This window comes from Prionailurus bengalensis, chromosome D1 (assembly GCF_016509475.1).
Source record: "Prionailurus bengalensis isolate Pbe53 chromosome D1, Fcat_Pben_1.1_paternal_pri, whole genome shotgun sequence".
NCBI classification, from domain to species: domain Eukaryota; kingdom Metazoa; phylum Chordata; class Mammalia; order Carnivora; family Felidae; genus Prionailurus; species Prionailurus bengalensis.
Genome location: NC_057346.1, coordinates 115,905,719 through 115,927,238, shown reverse-complemented (window position 1 = coordinate 115,927,238; position 21,520 = coordinate 115,905,719). Strand labels below are relative to the sequence as shown.

General features: G+C 56.9%; 3 protein-coding genes and 1 long non-coding RNA gene across 7 annotated transcripts; 2 read left to right on the top strand and 2 right to left on the bottom strand.

Annotated features, from left to right (window-relative positions):
* Nucleotides 1-322: 322 nt before the first annotated feature.
* LOC122484188 (interferon-induced transmembrane protein 3-like) lies at nucleotides 323-13,219 on the top strand. 3 transcript variants are annotated; one of them, XM_043582180.1, is made up of 4 exons: nucleotides 323-331; nucleotides 10,516-10,521; nucleotides 12,126-12,428; nucleotides 12,931-13,219. In XM_043582180.1, the coding sequence occupies exons 3-4, from the start codon at nucleotides 12,180-12,182 to the stop codon at nucleotides 13,120-13,122; spliced, it is 441 nt and encodes a 146-aa protein (XP_043438115.1). In that variant the 5' UTR covers nucleotides 323-331; nucleotides 10,516-10,521; nucleotides 12,126-12,179; the 3' UTR covers nucleotides 13,123-13,219. The 3 variants fall into 3 exon arrangements, with proteins under 3 accessions (XP_043438115.1, XP_043438117.1, XP_043438114.1); XM_043582182.1 differs by lacking the exon at nucleotides 10,516-10,521 and adding an exon at nucleotides 11,813-11,815 and having other exon boundaries at nucleotides 324-331; XM_043582179.1 differs by lacking the exons at nucleotides 323-331; nucleotides 10,516-10,521 and having other exon boundaries at nucleotides 12,069-12,428.
* LOC122484189 (interferon-induced transmembrane protein 1-like) lies at nucleotides 2,165-3,323 on the top strand. The gene is made up of 2 exons (XM_043582183.1): nucleotides 2,165-2,459; nucleotides 2,962-3,323. Exons 1-2 carry the CDS (start codon nucleotides 2,277-2,279, stop codon nucleotides 3,154-3,156), a joined length of 378 nt encoding a protein of 125 aa, XP_043438118.1. The 5' UTR covers nucleotides 2,165-2,276; the 3' UTR covers nucleotides 3,157-3,323.
* LOC122484190 lies at nucleotides 9,279-10,497 on the bottom strand. 2 transcript variants are annotated; one of them, XR_006297556.1, is made up of 3 exons: nucleotides 10,447-10,497; nucleotides 10,018-10,299; nucleotides 9,279-9,894 (listed from the first exon to the last, which is right to left on the bottom strand). It is a non-coding gene; the product is annotated as an uncharacterized LOC122484190 (long non-coding RNA). The 2 variants fall into 2 exon arrangements; XR_006297555.1 differs by lacking the exon at nucleotides 10,447-10,497 and having other exon boundaries at nucleotides 10,018-10,438.
* Nucleotides 13,220-18,052: 4,833 nt separating the features above from the next.
* LOC122484187 (interferon-induced transmembrane protein 1-like) lies at nucleotides 18,053-19,219 on the bottom strand. Its single transcript, XM_043582178.1, has 2 exons — nucleotides 18,987-19,219; nucleotides 18,053-18,414 (listed from the first exon to the last, which is right to left on the bottom strand). Exons 1-2 carry the CDS (start codon nucleotides 19,170-19,172, stop codon nucleotides 18,220-18,222), a joined length of 381 nt encoding a protein of 126 aa, XP_043438113.1. The 5' UTR covers nucleotides 19,173-19,219; the 3' UTR covers nucleotides 18,053-18,219.
* Nucleotides 19,220-21,520: the final 2,301 nt, after the last annotated feature.

The window sequence follows — 21,520 nt, the reverse complement described above, 5'->3', positions numbered from 1 at the left end:
GAACTGTACTGGTTCCAACAGACACTGAGGAGGTGAGCAAAGAAACGTGAAAATATGGCCCATACCCCAGAGAGAGAGTAGGTAGCAGGGATTGCGTGTGACAGAATCAAATGTTGGCTTTAACAGGAAAAGACTCAAAACAGCCCTTACAAATATCACAGAGCTAAAGGAAAGATGCTTAAGGAGGTGAAGAAAGGTGCGAGGCAACATTATACAAAACAGAGAACACCAATGAAAAGGTATAAATTATTTTTTAAAAATATGAAAAATCAGTAGCTGAAAAGGGCAGTAACTGAAGTTTAAAAATCCAACACAAACAGACGTGTGGTCTGTGGTGACGAAAAGACCCTGGAGGTTTTCTTGAGGTTTTCACTCTGGGCTTCACAACAGGAAATAAGATGCAGAAACTGGAAACCAAGATCTCGCCTTGGCTGTTTCAGAAATCGCAGCCACAGCCCCCAAACTGGAGGCACAGGTGAGAAGAGGGGCTCACTTACCAGAACCCCCCAAGGTACTGACTCCCGGGGGGACGGAGGACCAAGTCGGGGGAGTAAAACTCCTACAGCTCCAGGGGGCTGAGAAAACCACATTCTCAGAGTGAAGAGTACAGAAAAGCCCCTGATGCTTCTGGCGGGGAAGAGAACATGAACATTTAAAAAAAATTTTTTTTCAACGTTTATTTATTTTTGGGACAGAGAGAGACAGAGCATGAACGGGGGAGGGGCAGAGAGAGAGGGAGACACAGAATCGGAAACAGGCTCCAGGCTCCGAGCCATCAGCCCAGAGCCCGACGCGGGGCTCGAACTCCCGGACCGCGAGATCGTGGCCTGGCTGAAGTCGGACGCTTGACCGACTGCGCCACCCAGGCGCCCCTAGAACATGAACATTTTAAAATACGCCCAGAGTATTCTGTCCTCCTTAGCAAAGACCTGGCCTCAGGAAGAGCCTAACCAACGTGGAGAAGGGAAATACCCCTCCAAGCCCTGCTGCTCCTTCCCACCTACACGGGAAAAGAAAGGTCACAGGCGGGGGCAGCCGCCTAAAAACCTGAGACCTGGTCACGGGGGCGGCGTGGGGGCGGGATGCCTCCCCCACAGCAAGCACGGGCGTCCTGGGCACTGGGGCCGAGCACTGGGAGGCCGACAGCCTTGTCGGGGACGTACACCGATGGGAACCCTTGTACCCGCAGCTGTGAGATAGAACCGTGCAGCCAGTAGGGAAAGCACTATGAGAGTTCTTCAGATAATGAGACAGAATCCACTACTGGGCACTGAGTGAATGAAACACTCATTATTAATAGTAGCCAAATAGCGGAGACAGTTTGAATGTCCAGCAAGTTACTACTGGATGCAAATGTGGTATATCCATATGACAGAGTATTAGTTGGCTTCAAAAGGAAAGAGGTAGTGACAGATGCTAAAACAAAATTCAGCTTCAAAACAATATTTGAAGTGGAAGAAGGCATTCAGAGGACCACACATTACACAAAGCCATACACATGACACTCCAGACGAGGAAAATCAAAAGAGATGCCAAAGAGATCACTGAATGCCAGGAGCTGGGAGAGGAGGAAATCAGGAAGGACTGAATGATCCATATGGGATTCGGTTTCTGTGTTACAAAAATGTTCTCTGATTAATAATGAGTAATGTTTGCACATCAAGAGTGTACAAGAAGCCACTAAATGATACCGTAAAATGGGAAAGCAGCAAGTTCTGTTATGCATTTTACATGAATAAAAATACAAGGGGCGCCTGGGTGGCTCAGTCGGCTAAGCGTCCGACTTCGGCTCAGGTCTTGATCTCGAAGTCTGTGAGTTCGAGCCCTGCGACAGGCTCTGGGCTGACAACTCGGGGCCTGGAGCCTGCTTCGGATTCTGTCTCCCTCGCTCTCTGCCCCTCCCCCACTCATGCTCTGTCTCTCTCTCCTTCAAAAATAAATAAAAACATTCAAAAAAATTTTAATCAAGTAATATAGAATACGAGTTACATAAATCATAGTAACAGAAAGTAAAGACGAGGTAAACACAGCCCTTCGTCCCACCATGCTCTGGTGGAAACTGACACTCAGTAGCTGGCCGACTTCCTTAGTGCCCGCCAGTTTCACCCACATGCAAAACAGGAAAGAGAAACTTCTGAGAAATTAAATGTACCCTGGAGAAGGAGGGGCCCTAAGCACCCTATCAGGGTCCAGACCACACCTGCTCCCTCTCTGCATCAGAAACTCACTTCCCAAAGCTTGTTCACCTGGGACGGCTGCTCATTCCCAAGCTGGAGATGTTAAAGGACAATAAGGTGGACATCCTGGAGGGGCCCCAGAGCTCAGCTCCCATGGCCACCACCGTGATCAACATCCAGACTGAGACGTCCGTGCCCGACCACATCGTCTGGTCCCTGTTCAACACAATCTTCATGAACTGGTGCTGCCTGGGCTTCGTGGCCTTTGCCTACTCCGTGAAGGTGGGTGTGTGTGTTGGGGGGGTTCTCCCAGAAAGTGCAGGTGAGCCTGCGGAGGTCCGCCTGCCCCGAGGGCATGTGGGGGGGGATGGGGAGTCCATGCGTGGTAGCAGTGAGGCTGCAGGAGGGGCCCGGGGATGGCCAGGAGTGGCCTTTGTCCCCAGTTCCCAAGGACATCCCTCAGACTGAGATGTGGCTCCAGGGCTCTCCCAGAAAGGACAAAGGAACTCACCGGAAGCCGCCTCTCAGTGGGAGAGGCCAGTGACTGGACCTACGCAGAGGGAGGGGGCGCCCTGGGGTCTCCAGGAGAGGCCGAGAGTCTGAAGAAGGAGCTGGAGGCCCCAGCAGGGACGGGACCCAAGGGGCACTGTCCTGCTCAGGCTCTGGGAAAGGGGGGTGGGTCCCCGACCGGGGCGAAGGGCATGTGGAGGCTGCTGTGGACGGGGACCAGCCTGGCTCTCGCCAGGACCCGCCCCTGATCCCCCTCTCCATCTCCTCTCCCCAGTCTAGGGACCGGAAGATGGTGGGTGACCTGATCGGGGCCCAGACCTATGCCTCCACCGCCAAGTGCCTGAACATCTGGGCCCTGGTCCTGGGCATCCTTCTGACCATTGGATTCATTGTTCTTCTGGTGATTGCCTACTTGACGGCCTACAGTATCATTTTAAGGGTTATGCAGAATAGCAGAGGCCACCACTAGCTGCTCATGGCAGGAGACACCAGTCCTCCAGCATCCATCGTGGCTGTGCTTCCCATGCTTCCTGGGCTGTTGTGTTGGGCCCGTCCCTCAGCACCCACCCCTGTACCCTGTGCTTGAGCAGACTTCCCTGACCACAACTGAACGCAATAAAGTACCCTTGTGTGTGACGGTGCGGTGACGTCTCCTGGGTGGGGTCCCTGCCGGGAGTCGCCAGCCTGCCCCTGAGACCGAGCCCACCGCCCCCCTTGCCCAGCTGTGCAGCTCTGGCTGGGGCAGGGCATGTCCTCAGCTGGGGCTGGTTTCTGGCCTCCTGCTGGGAACAACAGCTGCACCGGGGTCCTAGGATAGGGGACCCTGGCGCGAGGAGGTCCCGTGTGCAGAGCACCCTTGGGTCTGAGGGTGAGGGTCCCTCCCCAGGTGTGTGGCAGGGTGGTGCTGGAGAGAACGGGAACGGGCAGCTCGGGCCCTCTGGGATGGCCGTGGGGTTTGGCACCTGTGGGCGCAGCGGACGGAGCCGCGGGCTCCCAGCCCCTCCTGGGAGTTCTAGACTTCCCTGCACTCGGCAAGCCCCCAGCTCTGTCTTTGCTCCTCTGGGGCTGGGGGTGGGGACAGAGCTCTCCACCGTGGGCTGACTGCAGAAGCCAATCATCAGACCTGGCGAGGAGGCCCCGAAGGACAGGAAGCCTGAGGGGAAGGACTCACTCCCAACCCAAACGGAACCGGCCCTGCAGGGGGAGCGACTGCCCGGTGCCCCAGGAAGGGTCTCCCAGCCTCTGGGGCCTCAGGCCTTGGTGTGAGCTTTTGCCAGAGCCCAGGCTGCACCTGGGGACCCGGAGGCCATCCTCAGCCCTGCAGGAAGAGCTTGCCCCAGGCAGGCATTCCTGTCCCAGGCCCCAGAGGGACTGGGTGGGGTCTCACTGTGGTGGCCAAGCCCCCAGGCCCTGCACAGCCACCCCGGAGAGGCTGGCTGGCGAGTCCCGGTGGCCACAGGCGGCGGTCAGGGAGGGAGCCCGCTGGGACAGCCAGGCTCGCCTGGGTTCCTGCAGTGGGGCCAGGTCAGGCCCTGTGGCTCCCCTCCCGTTGACGTCTGCAGCTCTTCACACTGGGTTCCCGGTTCAGTCCCCGCACAAGGTCCACACCCCTGGTGTCCACCTGTGCACACCCTGTCCCTGGGCGGGACTCTGGTTGGGGTGCCCTGGGTGGGCCGTGAAGCGCGCAGGGGTCCCAGGGGTGTGAGCGGCAGTGGGACGGCCCCAGGCAGGTGGGGGGTGGAGAGGGGACGCTGGTGGATCCGGCCCTCTGGGTCCCGGAAGGGCTTGCTCCAGATGGCCCAGGGGCCAGCCAGGGTCAGGGGAAGGGCCGGCCACGTGCTTCAGGCCCCCATTCCCCAGCCGGATGGGCTGCGTGGGTCTCACATTCCCAGATCAGGCAGCTCTCAAAAAGGACGGTCATATTGGGCATAACCCCATCTGAGCTGCAGTGACCTGGGTCTACGGTCCTGCTAGACAGGTGACCCTCTCTTGTAGCCAACAAACACTCTTGATGTCCAGCTTTTGCAAATCACAGGTGAGGGCCAAGGCATCATGCAGTAAGGTCCTGGGTACTGACCGTGGGCTTGCAGGGGCCCAGCCCTGCACAGCCCTGGTCCTCAGAGCCCCCCTCCAGCTCTGGCACCGACCTGGCCAAGGCGTCCTGGGTCTCCTGGAGGTAGGCGGTGCTTGGGTGGGGGTGGGCAGTGGGAGGTGGGGGTGGTGTCGGCTGGCCAGCTGGTAGGGTAGAGGGAGATGGGCGGGGCCGCGCAGGTGGGAGGCATCCCAAGTTTTTCCAAAGAGCACTTGGGAGGGAATATTCTCTTCCGGCTTTGCGTGGACTGATCCCAGGAGGGAGACAGACTGGCAGGACTCCTGAGATGCCCTGTTCAGTCCTGACTGGGGATGAGGGTAGGGAGGACAGATGTGCTCCCAGAAGCTCCCAGCCACGAACCCCTGGGTCCCTTGGTGGAGGAGCCACGCATGTGGACAGTGAGGCCTTCCATGCCGGGAGCCGATCCATCCAGCCTTCCTGATGGCACAGCCCGGGCAGCCGGCGGAAGGGCAACGCACAGCGACCCTCCGAATGGGAAGCTACTGGTATCCCTCCTCTTACTCATCATGGCCATCCCCATGGTCCAATTGGCACTGATGATTCAAAAGAAACCCGTGGGGGCAAACTCGGGGATATTTTCTGGGGATGACCCCCAGGACAAAAAAGAAACCTTATATCCAGCCGGTGCCACCCCCGCCTGCCCGTCCCCTACCCAAAGGAAGGATAGCCCCATATGTTTCCCAGCCAGGGAGGGGGGCAAACGGGTTCGAAAGCCCCACTCCGGCAACAAAGCAATGTCTCTATGGCTACGAGTTGCTCCAACCCCTAGGCCCACTTGGCCCCCAGGAGGCATTCCAGATGGTAACTGGACCCGGTGGGTTAAGGTACAGAATGGTTCATTAGTTCCCAGGTATACGTTGTCTCTCTGGGAGCGCATAAGGCGTGGGTTCCCAGCCCTCTTGGCTCCCTCCAGGCACCCCAGACCAAAGCGAATACTTTTGTTCCTTCTACCGCAAACAGTTCAAAGGAACAATTAAGAAGTCATGTCCCTGTAAACGTTCCACTCGTTCCACTCGAGGTGCTGAGAGCTAGATGACCTTTCACGAAAATAGCAAAGCAAATGCTTTATAGACTATAAATAAACGTAGATACATAATGAAAATAATATGAAGAAATTACTCGATAAGCAAAGGCCAGGAGGGAACGTTACAAGAAAATAACCATGAGGTTCCTTGATGGGCGATTACACAAAGGAACGTTTTTAGAATTAGATAAAGCCGAGAAGCGTAGGTGACGCACGCTACAAGGAAATCGCTAACAAATATAACGCCAGGCTTGCCACAGTAAAGCGGCCAGTCGGACACACTGCTGTCGTGTCCATTTGTTATTCTCGCCGATGCCGTTCATCCTTCGGGAACCCCTGGACCTGCTGGGGCTGGACTCCGGCACCTTCCAGAAGGCTTGGGTCTGGTGTGGGGGAATGAAGGTAAGCCCTTGATGGGTTTTTTTCCTTCCTCCCTTCCTGTCTTCCTTCCTTCCTTCTTTCCTGCCTTTCTTCCTTCCTCCCTTCCTACCTTCCTTCCTCCCTTCCTGCCTTCTTTCCTCCCTTCCTCCCTTCCTTCCTTTCTTCTTTCCTGTTCCCTTCCTTCCTTCCTTCCTGCCTTCTTTCTTGCCTGCCTTTCTTCCTTCCTTCCTTCCTCCCTTCCTGCCTTCCTTCCTCCCTTCCTGCCTGCTTTCCTTCCTTCCTGCCTGCCTGCCTTCCTCCCTTCTATGTAATAATACAAGTGCCTGACTCAGTCATTTATTGCAGAGGTGCCTATTTCGAAGATGGCTGTCTCCAGTGAACACACTGAGAGCACGCAAACAACATGATGTGCATGGCCAGCTGCGACACATCTTGATTGGTTCTGATAATGGACTGTTTGGGCCGCTTGTCTTTTCTTTTCCTGTGCTTTAACTTCCTGGGGTTCTGTTTTGGCAGCTCACATGCGCTCTCTCCTTCTCCCTCTTCCCTTCCCCCTCTACACCCCCCTCCCTCCAACCCACACTCTGAACTTGTTTTGTGGCCACACCTGTGCTGTGTGATTTCCAGGCCTGATATTTTTAAAGTTTTTCAGAGTTTCCTGAGAGTCATAGCTGGAGGGTTTCTTGCAATCCTAGGAACCACCAGGGCAGGTCCAGGCACAACACTGGTTGTTAAAAAGCTGAGACCCAACAAAGCAGGTAGACGGTGGGGAGAGCCCAGGGCTGAGGGAAAGTCTCCAGGGCACCCCCCCCCACACACACACCCCTCAATAGGGAAGTGGGATAGCAGCTGACCCGGCCTGACTTGAGTGCCAGGACAGGAAGCTCCCCCTACCTCCTCAGCGTCAAGCCCTGCCCTCCTGTAACCTGACACTCTGTCCCTCATCCACCCTCCTGGTACCCAGCCAGTTTACAACTTTTGAAAGCTAGGAAATAGAAACTTTGGAGAAATCGAAACTGCCAGGGGAGGGAGGAGTCAGAGCACCCTTCAGCATCCGGACCGCAGCCGCTCATCTCAGATGGTGAACCCTAAAACTCTTGCCTCTCTGGTAACTGCCTAAAAGAACCCAAGTTGAAGGTTTTTCACAGAATGAGAGCATTTACCGAGGATGAATGTTATCTGAGTGACCCTCTGTATGCCAGGGCAAACATATCTACACTTACTGCCCTTCTCTTGAAGCCAAAGCCCCTAACCCTAACCCTCACCCACACCCTGACCCTCACCCCTAACCCTGACCCTGACCCTGACCCTGACCCTAACTCATTCCCGTGCTCTAGATGGCATAGACCTTCCTGTTTTTGAACCTCTCGTGTATGTGAGGTTTCTAAACATACAAAATTAAATTTTATTTTCTCCTGTTAATCGTTCTCATGTCAACTTAGCCAAAATAGTTTTTGAAGGGTAGAGGGAAGTTTTTCCACGCTGATGCTGAGTGTCTGCCCCACAGAAGCCTCTGCCTTCTCCAAACGGTCCCAGGAGAGAGAATGTTGGGAGCTCCGGCACATGTGGGGATACAAAGGGCCTCTCTGATCTGGAACGTTCCACTGTGTCCTCTAATGCATTGGTACTGGGCCAACTCAGAGCTCTGACTTGGTGATCTTATACAACCCTGCTTACGTGGGCAGATCTGCCACCAGGTCAGCTGATGTCCATGTCCGCACCTGGCTGGCCCCACCACAAAGGTTCTCACGCAGAAGGCCAATGACGCCAAAATCGTTGCCAGAGGGAAGGGAGGTGGGGGGTACAGGCTTCCACTTATGGAATGAGTGAGTCACGAGGATGAAAAGCACAGGATAGGGGATACAGTCAATGACGTTGTCATATGTTGTGTGGTGACAGATGGCAGCTACACTTGTGCTGAGCCCAGCATAACGGACAGGCTTGTGGAATCACTATGTTGTACACTTGAAACCAGTTAACATTGCGTGTCAACTCTCCTTCAATTTAAAAAAATCAATCAGTACAATACTCCATATTAAAAGAATGAAGAAAAAACACCATGTGATCATCTCAGTTCCTGCAGAAAAAGTATTTGACAAAATCCAACAACCTTTCATGATAACACACACACACACACACACACCTAGAAACAGAAGGGAAATTCGTCAACCTGCTAAAGGACGTCTATGGACAACTCACAGCTGATGTTACACCCCATGATGAAAGACTGAAAGCTTTCCCCCTAAGATCCAGAACGAGGCGATAATGTGTGCTCACTCCACGTGCAGCCGACATTGGACTAAAGGTTCCAATTAGGACAACAAGGCAAGAAAATGAAAAGTGGGGGCATCCAGACTGAAAAGGAAAAACTAAAACTGTCTCTACATGCAGATGACATGACCTTATAATAGACAATCTTAACAAAATCACTAAAAAAATTGAGAGATTAGCAAAATTGCAGGGGACAAAAGCAACACATGCAAATCACCAACAACGAGCAACCCTATGATGTAACCAAGGAAACAGTTCCATTTACAACAGCATCATAACCCTAAGATGCTTGGTAAGAAGTTTACCCACAGACTTGCAAGACTGGTGTGCTGGAAGCTACAGATGATTGCTGAGAGGAATTAAAGAAGCATAAATAAACAAAAGCCAACCCACGTGCGCACCCCTGAATTCTTGATATGGTTAATATGGCAATACTGCCCAAACTTATCTACAGTTTTGATGTAATCACCATCAAAATTCCCACTGCGTTCTTTGTTGTTCTTTTTTTTTTTTCTTTCCAGAAATGGTCAAGCGGATCCTAAAATTCACATGGAATCATCAGGCCAAGACAATCTGGACAAATCAGAACAAAGTTGGAGGCCTGCACTTGGTGATTTCAAAACTTCCTATGAAGCCGTAGTAATCCAGACAGTGTGGCACTGGCGTGAGGACAGGCACACAGGCCAACGGAATACAATTTAGAGTCCAGTAATAACCCTGTACTTTATGGTCAACTGACATTCAACAAGGGGGCCAATACCTTTCCAAAATGGCGCTGGGCAACTGACATCCACGCGGAAAGGAACGGAGATGGACCTTTATGTTGCGAAGTATACAAACATTAACTCAAAATGTTTCAAAGACCCAATATAAGAGCTAAAACTACAAAACGGTCACACAGACAAAACGGTTCGATTAGGCAACGGGCTTCTTAAACATGAGACAAGCAACAAACAAAAATGGATAAATCGCACGTCGTCAGTGAATTAACACGTTTGTGCCTCAGAGGACTCTCTCAAGAAAGTGAGAAGGCGACCAGAAAACTAGGAGAGAATTCTTGCAATTCCCATATCCGATAAGGGACTGGTGTTCAGAATCTAAAAGAACTGTTACAATTCAATCAGGAGACAAACAGCCCGAGGAGTAAAAGGACAAAGGCTTGACCAGACGTTCTGCAGGCCCATGAACGACCCCCAAGCAGGTGAGAAGGGTTCTCGTGGCAGCACTCACCAAGGACACGCGCCAGACCACAAGGACACAGCGCTGGCAGTCAATGGAGCGGCTCTAACTTGTTTACGGTACCCCCAAGTGTTGGTGAGGATAGGAGAAGTAGAAGCTGTCATACATGCTGTGGAAACAGTCTGGCAGCTCCTCAGAAAGTTCTGACATGACTCAGTCCTTCCACGCCTGGGAATGCACTGAAGGGCGGAAAAACGTGTTCACACAAAACTTGCACACAAGTGTTTCCAACAGCATTATTCATAAGAACCAAAAATGTCTGTAAATTGATGACTGAAGAAGCAAATACATGGTACCCTTACCATACAATACCTGTCACCTATCAGAAGGAAGGCAGTTTTGATTTGTGTGGCCACGTGGGTGAGCACTGAAAGCATGAGCTCAGTGAGATAAGGCCAACGAGAAGGCCGCGGCCTGTAGGCTCACGGGCCTACACGGAATGCGTGACAGAAGGGAAATCCAACCACACAGAAGGCGGAGAGGCCCTTCTAGGAAGTAAGGTTCAGCAGATGTGGGCACTGCATCATGGGTACCTGGTTTCGTTTGCCACGGGGAAAACACTCAGGGCCACGTGGTTGTGAGAGCTGCACAGACCGAGAAATAGGAAAAGCCAAGTAAATTGTGCACTTTTGATGGGTAAAATGGCAAACTTCTGTGTTATGCAAATTTTACCTGATTAAAAATTAAATCATATACTCTTTAAATTAAATAAATGAAAGTAAATGGGGCACCTGGGTGGCTCAGTCGGTTAAGCGTCCGACTTCAGCTCAGGTCATGATCTCATGGTTCGTGGGTTCGAGCCCCATGTGGCGTTCTGTGCTGACAGCTCGGAGCCCGGAGCAGCTTCGGATTCTGTGTCTCCCTCTCTCTCTACCCCTCTCCTGCTCACACTTTGTGTCTCTCTGTCTCAAAAATAAACAAACATTAAAAATTTTTTTAAATGGACAAATGAGAGTCAAAACACATATGATTAGGCAGAACACATCCCTCGGCAAGCTGTCAGCACATTTTACCTTCGTGCACGAGAGGGGACGTCTTTAGCAGCCACGTGATGGAAAGGGACACACAGGTGAGCTACTGCCCGCCGTCTCCGCTCCACAAGCAGGGGCAGCGTGTGGGTGGCTCCGAATGACCTCGGTGGGGGTTGCATCCCACAGACACCGGAGAGGGCAGAGCATCAGGGCTCAGACTGGTGGCACCCCGCTGGGGCCTGCAGGCATCCGTCCCAGCCCCTCACCGCCCTCACCCCACGCGGGGCCCCGGGGCCAGCTTCTCTCCCTCTCCGCCCTCTGACTGCCCGTGTGCACACGGGCTCACTTAGTGGGGACAGCCCTGAGGGCAGTGGAGCCACACAGGGCCCTCGACAGGCAGGGTTCAACGCAGGCGTGGGTTCCAGGGGACACCAGACGTGGTAAGTGCAGGAAGCAGCTGACACACGGGGAGGGGACCCAGGGAGGGGCCCCAGTGCCCGAGACCCAGACTTGAGGCTGGTCTGGGGGTCTGGACGCCACGGGCCTCCAGGGTGAAAGCAAGAGCCCCTGGCAGGCCAGGACCCGGCCATCGGCACCCACAGCGCGCGGGCCAGGACCACAGGCAGTGAGAGAGCAACTTGACCCTTTACTCTTAGAAAGAGCGGTGTCCTGGCGACAAAGCTGACCTGAGTCTGTCCTGAGAAGGGAGGCATGGGCCTGACAGTGGAAGCAGATGACCGGGACTTCCTACCATGACCCCCCAGACAACACCTATGTGACATGATGGGGCAGGAGGGAGGGAGGAAGGATGGGGCATTCAGGAAAGCTGGCCCTGTGCTCCCAGCAGCTGCCAAATGGCCCGGATCCTCCTTTCTCCCACCACAGCCGGCTCCTGGTTTCCGGCACCCTTGGGAGATGCTAGAGGCTCCCTCCAGGGCAGGCGACACAGGCTGCTGGGTCCTGACCTGCCAGCGCCCCCCCGCCCCCCGCCCTGCCGCCCCACCGCTGGAACGTGGACTTCAGAGCCAGGAAAAGTCAACAGAGTCCAGACAGAGAGGAGGCCTGTGACTGCTGAGGTGTGGGCTTTGGAGCTTCGGGGACTCTCTCTGGGGGCTGCAGTGTGGAGTCCGTATGGGAGCCTGCAGCAGGCTTGGGGCTGGGGTGGGGGCAGGGTGGGGAGACTCACATCTGAGGAAAAGTCCCCGGGGCCCACACACACCCTGACAGAGGCTGTGGTAGGGGAGCAGAGACAGGACCCAGGACCCGACGTGAGAGCCGGGGACAGGAAGCCCCCCTGAGACCACAGCCCTTCCTCCCGCCCCGCCCTGGTGTAACCTGACACCCAGTGCTTGGTCACGCCCTCCTAGTGCCCAACCAATTCCCAATTCCCCAAACACCATGAAAAGGAAATCTTTGAAGAAATCGAAACTACCCGGGAGGGGAGAGCCCTGAGCAGCCCCAGCATCCGGACCGCAGCATCTCCGTCTCGCACCATGAACCGCAATGCCCAGCCCTTCCTTCCTGGCACCCACACTGGTGTCCCCCCAACTTATGAGATGCTCAAGGAGGAGCATGAGGTGGCGGTACTCGGGGGGCCCCAGAGCCCAGCTCCCATGGCCACCACCGTGATCAACATCCAGACTGAGACGTCCGTGCCCGACCACATCGTCTGGTCCCTGTTCAACACAATCTTCATGAACTGGTGCTGCCTGGGCTTCGTGGCCTTTGCCTACTCCGTGAAGGTGGGTGTGTGTGTTGGGGGGGTTCTCCCAGAAAGTGCAGGTGAGCCTGCGGAGGTCCGCCTGCCCCGAGGGCATGTGGGGGGGGATGGGGAGTCCATGCGTGGTAGCAGTGAGGCTGCAGGAGGGGCCCGGGGATGGCCAGGAGTGGCCTTTGTCCCCAGTTCCCAAGGACATCCCTCAGACTGAGATGTGGCTCCAGGGCTCTCCCAGAAAGAACAAAGGAACTCACCGGAAGCCGCCTCTCAGTGGGAGAGGCCAGTGACTGGACCTACGCAGAGGGAGGGGGCGCCCTGGGGTCTCCAGGAGAGGCCGAGAGTCTGAAGAAGGAGCTGGAGGCCCCAGCAGGGATGGGACCCAAGGGGCACTGTCCTGCTCAGGCTCTGGGAAAGGGGGGTGGGTCCCCGACCGGGGCGAAGGGCATGTGGAGGCTGCTGTGGACGGGGACCAGCCTGGCTCTCGCCAGGACCTGCCCCTGATCCCCCTCTCCATCTCCTCTCCCCAGTCTAGGGACCGGAAGATGGTGGGTGACGTGATCGGGGCCCAGACCTATGCCTCCACCGCCAAGTGCCTGAACATCTGGGCCCTGGTCCTGGGCCTCCTTCTCACCCTTACGTTCATCATTCTTTTCTTCACTGGCTCACTGGTGGTTTTCCAAGCAATTTCAGAAATGATGAAAGGTTATGGAGGGTACTAGCAGTTGTCCATGGCCTGAGACCATCACTCCTGTCACAGCATTTTGTGTACACGTCAGTCTACAACTGAATTCAATAAAGCATTTGTGTGTGTGTGTGTGTGTGTGTGTGTGCTGTGTTTGTACCTGGGAGGGGCCCCATTGAGACTGTTCAGCCTGCCCCTAGGCCCATGTCCCCCACTGCCCCCCTGCACCCAGCCCTGTGTCCTTTGTGTGGTCCCAGGCACATCCTCAGGCCTTGCGGGGATCTGGCTTCAGGCTGGGGGCAACTAATAGACAATAGTTGTATGTAGGGGCCCCTACTTCCCAGAGGTCTGAGCCCTAAGCAGAATGGGTTCATTTGTGGCAAGCCGGCACTGAGGCCAGAACGTTCTTAGATTCCAGGAATGCACCGGCTGGGGAGAGTCGCAGGGCACCTGATACAGGGAGTCCACAGTCCACTTCTGGAGCTGCAGCCCCAGCCGGCCGTGCCCTCGCCCTGACTGGAAGTCAGCTCCCTAACCTCCTCTGTCATGGCCTCCACATTGTAGGCAATGTGCATGGCCCAGTGCCCACCCAGCCCACACCGGCTGGACAAGTGAGGTGGAACTGGGGTGGTGGTAGCCTCCCCTTTCCTCCCTTGTACACCCAGACCCCCGCTGGGGCTCACCCACACCTCTGTCCCTGCTCCCACAGTGCCCTAACTCGAGGATGCACCAGGCCGGTCGGGGTACCCTGGGTGGAGGAGGGCACCTGGGCAGATCTGCCCCTCCGGGGTGGGGAAAGACTTGCTTCGGCCAGCAAGGGGTAGGCCCCAAATCCCTGCCCAAAGGGCAGGGCGACTGCGACCTTCCCTGACCCCAGAGCCCGGAAAGGGATCCAAGGCCTTGGCCAGGAGCTGCCCAGACCCTCTTGTGCCGTGAGCACATCTGTCCTTCCTACCCTCATCCCCCCTCAGGACTGAATCTGGGCACCTCAGGAGCCCTGGCCGTCCAGCTTCCTCCTGAGATCACTCCATGCAAAGCCAGAAGAGAATATTCCCTCCCAGGTGCTCTGTGGAAACACTTGGGATGCGTACCCCACCAGCCGGCCCCGCCACCCCCACCCCCCCCACCTCCCCACCTCCCAGCACAGCCCAACATGGGGTAGGGCCCCTCAAGTTGTTCTCTCGCCGCCTGCGGTCCTGGCCCGCGCGCTGTGGGTGCCGATGGCCGGGTCCTGGCCCTTGCCTTCACCCTGGAGGCCCCGTGGCGTCCAGGCCCCCAGACCAGCCTCAAGTCTGGGTCTCGGGCACTGGGGCCCCTCCCTGGGTCCCCTCCCCGTGTGTCAGCTGCTTCCTGCACTTACCACGTCTGGTGTCCCCTGGAACCCACGCCTGCGTTGAACCCTGCCTGTCGAGGGCCCTGTGTGGCTCCACTGCCCTCAGGGCTGTCCCCACTAAGCGAGCCCGTGTGCACACGGGCAGTCAGAGGGCGGAGAGGGAGAGAAGCTGGCCCCGGGGCCCCGCGTGGGGTGAGGGCGGTGAGGGGCTGGGACGGATGCCTGCAGGCCCCAGCGGGGTGCCACGAGTCTGAGCCCTGATGCGCTGCCCTCTCCGGTGTCTGTGGGATGCAACCCCCACCGAGGTCATTCGGAGCCACCCACACGCTGCCCCTGCTTGTGGAGCGGAGACGGCGGGCAGTAGCTCACCTGTGTGTCCCTTTCCATCACGTGGCTGCTAAAGACGTCCCCTCTCGTGCACGAAGGTAAAACGTGCTGACAGCTTGCCAATCTGTTTTCAGAATGATGGCTTTCGTGGTACGTAATTTATGTGATTGATAATTACAAGATTTAATCTTAGTTGTGGAGCCCCTCTCCTACAGGACATCTCAGGCTACCGAGCCTGGATTTCATCCTGAAAGTGACATGTAACCTACGTGCCCAGTTGTGCATCCACATCCACAGACCTCTATCCAAGCCCCCCGTCCCACCTTCCCCTCTGTCTCCTGCCGCCCCTGGAGCGCTGGGACACTTTCTCCATGTCTATTCTATGAGCGTCCACTTCCCACACCCACAGGGTGGCCAGTGCCTGCCTGCAGCTGTGCTCCCAGGAACCATTCCCTTCCCATGGATCCTCAGGACACCCTTGAGCGAGGGGGTATGTAGAGCATTAGACCGCAGGACACCCTGGGTGGGTGTGGGTACAAGCCCCAGCTCTGTCCAGATCTCTGCTCACACCGAGCTGACCCCTGGAGCACCGGGCTGGGAAATCTTCCTTTTCCATCATCTGGTTCGCAGGGGCTCTCCCCGCAGCCCTGGTGGGAGCAGAGGGACAGGCGTGCACAGCAGTGGTGGGTGACACGGGGGTGCAAACTGCCCGTTTGATCTGGAACGTTCCACCTCCACCCTCTCACGCATCCCTGCTGACTTGGCGGGGCTGAGACAGCCCTGCTCGTGGTAGGCAGGTCTGCCACCTGGTGGCCCGTGTCCGTCTTTAGAGATCTGGGCAGGTCACTGTCCACACACCCCAGCCCTGAGGACCACTGGGTCTACATCTGGCACAGCAGCTGACGACGCGGGGCTCCCGCCGGGCCGGTCTGCAGCACTCCACTGTCTCTGCCAAGGTCCTGGGTCCGGGGGTCAGACTGGTGAATGAAATGGGGCTCTGGTGGGGGCCAGCACCACTGCACCCGTTAGGTTCGAGGGTGGCACTGATTTCTGCTGCCCTTCGGGATGAGACACTGTTCTTTCTCTCCCGGTGGGGGGCAGGGGGGCAATTGCAGACGTCTCCACCTGGCTGGCCCCATCACCACGGCTCTGACCCTGAGGGCCACTGATCCAATGTGAGGATGAGCCAACCACCCTTTCTTTCTTTTCCGGTAACTCGTCTGAGGAGTGGAAACTGCCTCCGTCCTGGGGAGTTCCAGGGGCCCCCCTGAGAGTTTGATTTGGGCCTGGAGCCCCTGATTCTTTGGACCCGATGTGCCCGACCTGAAAAAGAGGCCAGGATGAGGCTTTGGCTGTTGAGATACTTACCTGGGCCCTGGGTCCAACAGTATTTAAGAAGTGCGAGTCTCATGTCTTCAGGGTCCGGTACAAAGAACCCAGCCTGTGCTGCCGTGCGGACGCTCTGAGGGATGTGCTTTGGCCCAGGAACCTCGGGCAGCAGCATCCTTCCCCCGGGGTTCCGCACTCTTTCAGTCCCTGGATCTGCTCTGAGACCAGCTCAGTGTGCGGGCTCAGGGACCTGCTTTCCCATCCCAGCCTCCTTGGCTGGAAGAAGCTGAGGAACATCGTTTGCCTGTCCTTCTCATGGCCACCGGGCCATCCCAGCAGGCAGTTATTAAGCCCACTTGACCTTCACATCCTACCGTCATTGCCGTTTCCCTGTCAGCCATGTCCCACCGTCCACAGCACTGAGTGACACGGCTGGTCCTCACCCTCCATCTGTGACAGCGGTGTCCTACCGTCCTGCCTGGCACAGCCATATGGTGGCTTCTCCAGCTTCACCTGCTCTGTCCTGGGATTCAGGACGTAAGTCCGGGCAGGAAAGTGGGAGACCGGGCATGAACTGAGGAGGCTCCAGGGAACGTGGGGTGTGAGGCCCAGAAGGTGCAGGGACAAGCAGGAGAGCTCTGAGCAGGACAGGCAGGAACTGGAGGTCGGGATACAAATGCGCACAGCTGGCCATGTTCCACCCGCTGCGCGTCCCAAAGGCTGAGCCCCCTGTCCAGCTGGGCAGGGGCCTGGGGCACGTGGCCGGCCCTTCCCCTGACCCTGGCTGGCCCCTGGGCCATCTGGAGCAAGCCCTTCCGGGACCCAGAGGGCCGGATCCACCAGCGTCCCCTCTCCACCCCCCACCTGCCTGGGGCCGTCCCACTGCCGCTCACACCCCTGGGACCCCTGCGCGCTTCACGGCCCACCCAGGGCACCCCAACCAGAGTCCCGCCCAGGGACAGGGTGTGCACAGGTGGACACCAGGGGTGTGGACCTTGTGCGGGGACTGAACCGGGAACCCAGTGTGAAGAGCTGCAGACGTCAACGGGAGGGGAGCCGCAGGGCCTGACCTGGCCCCACTGCAGGAACCCAGGCGAGCCTGGCTGTCCCAGCGGGCTCCCTCCCTGACCGCCGCCTGTGGCCACCGAGACTCGCCAGCCTCTCCGCGGTGGCTGTGCAGGGCCTGGGGGCTTGGCCACCACAGTGCGACGCCACCCAGTCCCTCTGGGGCCTGGGACAGGAATGCCTGCCTGGGGCAAGCTCTTCCTGCAGGGCTGAGGATGGCCTCCGGGTCTCCAGGTGCAGCCTGGGCTCTGGCAAAAGCTCACACCAAGGCCTGAGGCCCCAGAGGCTGGGAGACCCTTCCTGGGGCACCGGGCAGTCGCTACCCCTGCAGGGGCAGTCGCTCCCCCTGCAGGGCCGGTTCCGTTTGGGTTGAGGGAGTGAGTCCTTCCCCTCAGGCTTCCTGTCCATCGGGGCCTCCTCGCCAGGTCTGATGATTGGCTTCTGCAGTCAGCCCACGGTGGAGAGCTCTGTCCCCACCCCCAGCCCCAGAGGAGCAAAGACAGAGCTGGGGGCTTGCCGAGTGCAGGGAAGTCTAGAACTCCCAGGAGGGGCTGGGAGCCCGCGGCTCCGTGCGCTGCGCCCACAGGTGCCAAACCCCACGGCCATCCCAGAGGGCCCGAGCTGCCCGTTCCCGTTCTCTCCAGCACCACCCTGCCACACACCTGGGGAGGGACCCTCACCCTCAGACCCAAGGGTGCTCTGCACACGGGACCTCCTCGCGCCAGGGTCCCCTATCCTAGGACCCCGGTGCAGCTGTTGTTCCCAGCAGGAGGCCAGAAACCAGCCCCAGCTGAGGACGTGCCCTGCCCCAGCCAGAGCTGCACAGCTGGGCAAGGGGGGCGGTGGGCTCGGTCTCAGGGGCAGGCTGGCGACTCCCGGCAGGGCCCCCCACCCAGGGGACGTCACCGCACCGTCACACACAAGGGTACTTTATTGCGTTCAGTTGTGGTCAGGGAAGTCTGCTCAAGCACAGGGTACAGGGGTGGGTGCTGAGGGACAGGCCCAACACAACAGCCCAGGAAACATGGGAAGCACAGCCACGATGGATGCTGGAGGACTGGTGTCTCCTGCCATGAGCAGCTAGTGGTAGCCTCTCTGTTGCCTCATAGTATGCATTGTGTTTATTGAAAACACCAGTGCTCCAGTGAAGAAAAGAATGATGAATATAATGGTCAGAAGGAGGCCCAGGACCAGGGCGCAGATGTTCAGGCACTTGGCGGTGGAGGCATAGGTCTGGGCCCCGATCATGTCACCCACCATCTTCCGGTCCCTAGACTGGGGAGAGGAGATGGAGAGGGGGATCAGGGGCGGGTCCTGGCGAGAGCCAGGCTGGTCCCCGTCCACAGCAGCCTCCACATGCCCTTCGCCCCGGTCGGGGACCCACCCCCTTTTCCCAGAGCCTGAGCAGGACAGTGGCCCTTGGGTCCCGTCCCTCCTGGGGGCCTCTAGCTCCTTCTTCAGACTCTCGGCCTCTCCTGGAGACCCCAGGGCGCCCCCTCCCTCTGCGTAGGTCCAGTCACTGGCCTCACACCCCATCAGGGCCGAACAGCCTTCGACTACCTCGTGTCCATTCTGGACCAGACTTGAGTTTGGAGTCCAAAGTGTGGAGAATGTAATTTCCCTAATTATTCTGGGAAGGAGACCTTCTTGGGGAGGGTGGGGACATAGGGTGACCCTGCCATTCCCATGCCCTCCCATGCGGCCTCACCCTGTTCTCTCCCTGGGAATAGTCACACACTCGCTCACACACACAGGGGCTCCCCGCACACCAGGTACCCTCGGGGCAGACGGACCTCCGCAGGCTCACCTGCACTTTCTGGGAGAACCCCCCCAACACACACACCCACCTTCACGGAGTAGGCAAAGGCCACGAAGCCCAGGCAGCACCAGTTCATGTAGACTGTGTTGAACAGGGACCAGACGATGTGGTCGGGCACGGACGTCTCAGTCTGGATGTTGATCACGGTGGTGGCCATGGGAGCTGGGCCTTGGGATGCCCCCATTACAGGAGGATCATGCTCCTCCTTGATCATGTTTCAGTTGGGGAAATGCCTTGTGGGCACCAGGGAAGAGGGACAGGAAGTGCTGTTGGGATGCCAGAGCCTTGACCTTTTGTAGGGTGAGGCCCGGATGTGGGTGGTCCCTGCTCGAGCTCAGCCCCATATCAGGGTCTCTCTCCCTGTCTCAACTCGGTACTTCTGCTTTCTCAGAAGTTTCTTTTTCCTGGTGTTTTCTAACTGGGTGACTCGGTTGGGCACTAGGGACATGGAAGGAGCGCTGGGTGTCAGGTTACACCAGGGCGGGGCGGGAGGAAGGGCTGTGGTCTCAGGGGGGCTTCCTGTCCCAGGCTCTCAGGTCGGGTCCTGTCTCTGCTCCCCTACCACATCCTCCGTCAGGGGTGTGTGGGCCCTGAGGACTTTTCCTCGGATGTGAGTCTCCCCCCACTCCCCCCACCCCAGCCCCAAGCCTGCCGCAGGCTGCCATATGGACTCCACACTCCAGCCCCCAGAGAGAGCCCCCCCGAAGCCCACACCTCAGCGGCCTCCAGCATCTCCCAAGGGTCCCGGAAACCGGGAGCCAGCTGTGGTGGGAGAAAGGAGGATCCGGGCCATCTGGCAGCTGCTGGGAGCACGGGGCCAGCATTCCTGAGCACCCCACCCTTCCTCCCTCCCTCGGCCCCATCATGTCACCTAAGGCGCAGGATCTTAAGGGAAAGATGTAAGGGTTAAATTGTAGTGTAAGGCGAACGTGTAGCTTGAGAGATAACAGCTTTGTGTTGACACTGAAGGTTAAGAGATAACAGCCTTGCTTTACTCTTGTAAATTAGGCTTCACCAATTAAGGAAAGAGAAGTTCAAAGAGAAGAGCATCAGAGGCAGGGTCAAGGAGATCCACTGGTGGCAACTTAGAGGCAGAAAGTCTAAAATAATCACCTCATCTGGGAACTATTTCTTTTATCTGTTCCCAGGTGATGATCAAACGATGTGATCGGCTATAAAAACTCTGTACCCTGGCTGTTGGGGGCCGCACTCTGATCAAAAGCGTTGGTCCCGATCTGTCGGCCTTGCCTCTCATTGCAATAAACTTTGTTGTGACTGTCACTGGTGCCCATAGCATTCTGTTTCAGGAGTCGTGTGGATGCAACAAAGGGTGGAGAGAAAACACACAGAGAGCCGACTCCTCAAGGGGCTTGCCCCACTGCTGGTCCTTCCTGAACTTACACACTTTCCTCTTCCTCCTCAATCCACCCCCACGGAAAGATGGGGTCATCAGAGAAAGAGAAATGTCTTACCTGAGGTAAAGCAATTCCTGTAACTCGGCTGCTAGATGGCCACACTGTCCCCCACCCTCCCCACCCCCAGCCCACCTCTGCACACCAAGAACAGGGCGGATGGAGGCCTCGCGCCGCCCCTCCCCCCCCCCCCCCCCCCCCCCGTCCCAATCCTGGCTCAATGCCACTGAGCCACTAGTGCCCCTGCTCCGCTCTCTGTGGCCTCAGGCCAGGCCCATCCCCTGTCTCCTCTGGAGCTTCCAAGGCCCTCGGTGCCTCCTCCCTGTCCTGTCGTGTGACCACACTTGGCGGCCCTGTTGTCCTCACTGCCCTACTGGTGGTCCCCGACCCAGGTTGGCTCCCACTCCTCTGCGGCTTCGAGGCTGGCCTCACTGTGGCCACAGAGTGAGTTCCAGTGCAGAGCTGCAGTAACTATAAAACACACGTCCTTTTGAAGCCTTGGTGAGAAAAAACCTATTTATGAGATATGTATTTCATTGATAGCATTTTATATTGGTCATATGTTGAGATATTTTAGATTCATTTCTTCAAATAAAATAGATCATTAAAATAACTCTTACGCAGGGGCACCTAGATGGCTCAGTCGGTTAAGCGTCCGACTTGGGCCCAGGTCATGATCTCCTGGATCATGAGTTCGAGCCCTGTGTTGGGCTCTGTGCTGACAGCTCAGAGCCTGGAGCCTGCTTCAGATTCTGTGTCTCCCTCTCTCTCTGCCCCTCCCCTGCTCGCACTCTCTCTCTCTCTCTTTCTCTCTCTCTCTCTCAAAAATAAATAAACATTAGGGGCGCCTGGGTGGCTCAGTTGGTTAAGCATCCGACTTCGGCTCAGGTCACGATCTCACGGTTTGTGGGTTCGAGCCCCGCATCGGGCTCTGTGCTGACAGCTCAGAGCCTGGAGCCTGCTTCGGATTCTGTGTCTCCCTCTTTCCCTGTCCCTCCCCCACTCACACTCTGTCTCTCTCTCAAAAATAAATACACATTGGAAAAAAACTCACTCATTTCCTTTTGCCTCTTTATCTCTTTTTATTTTTTTTAATGTTTTATTTATTTTTGAGAGAGAGAGAGAGAGAGAGAGAAACGGGGTGTTACGG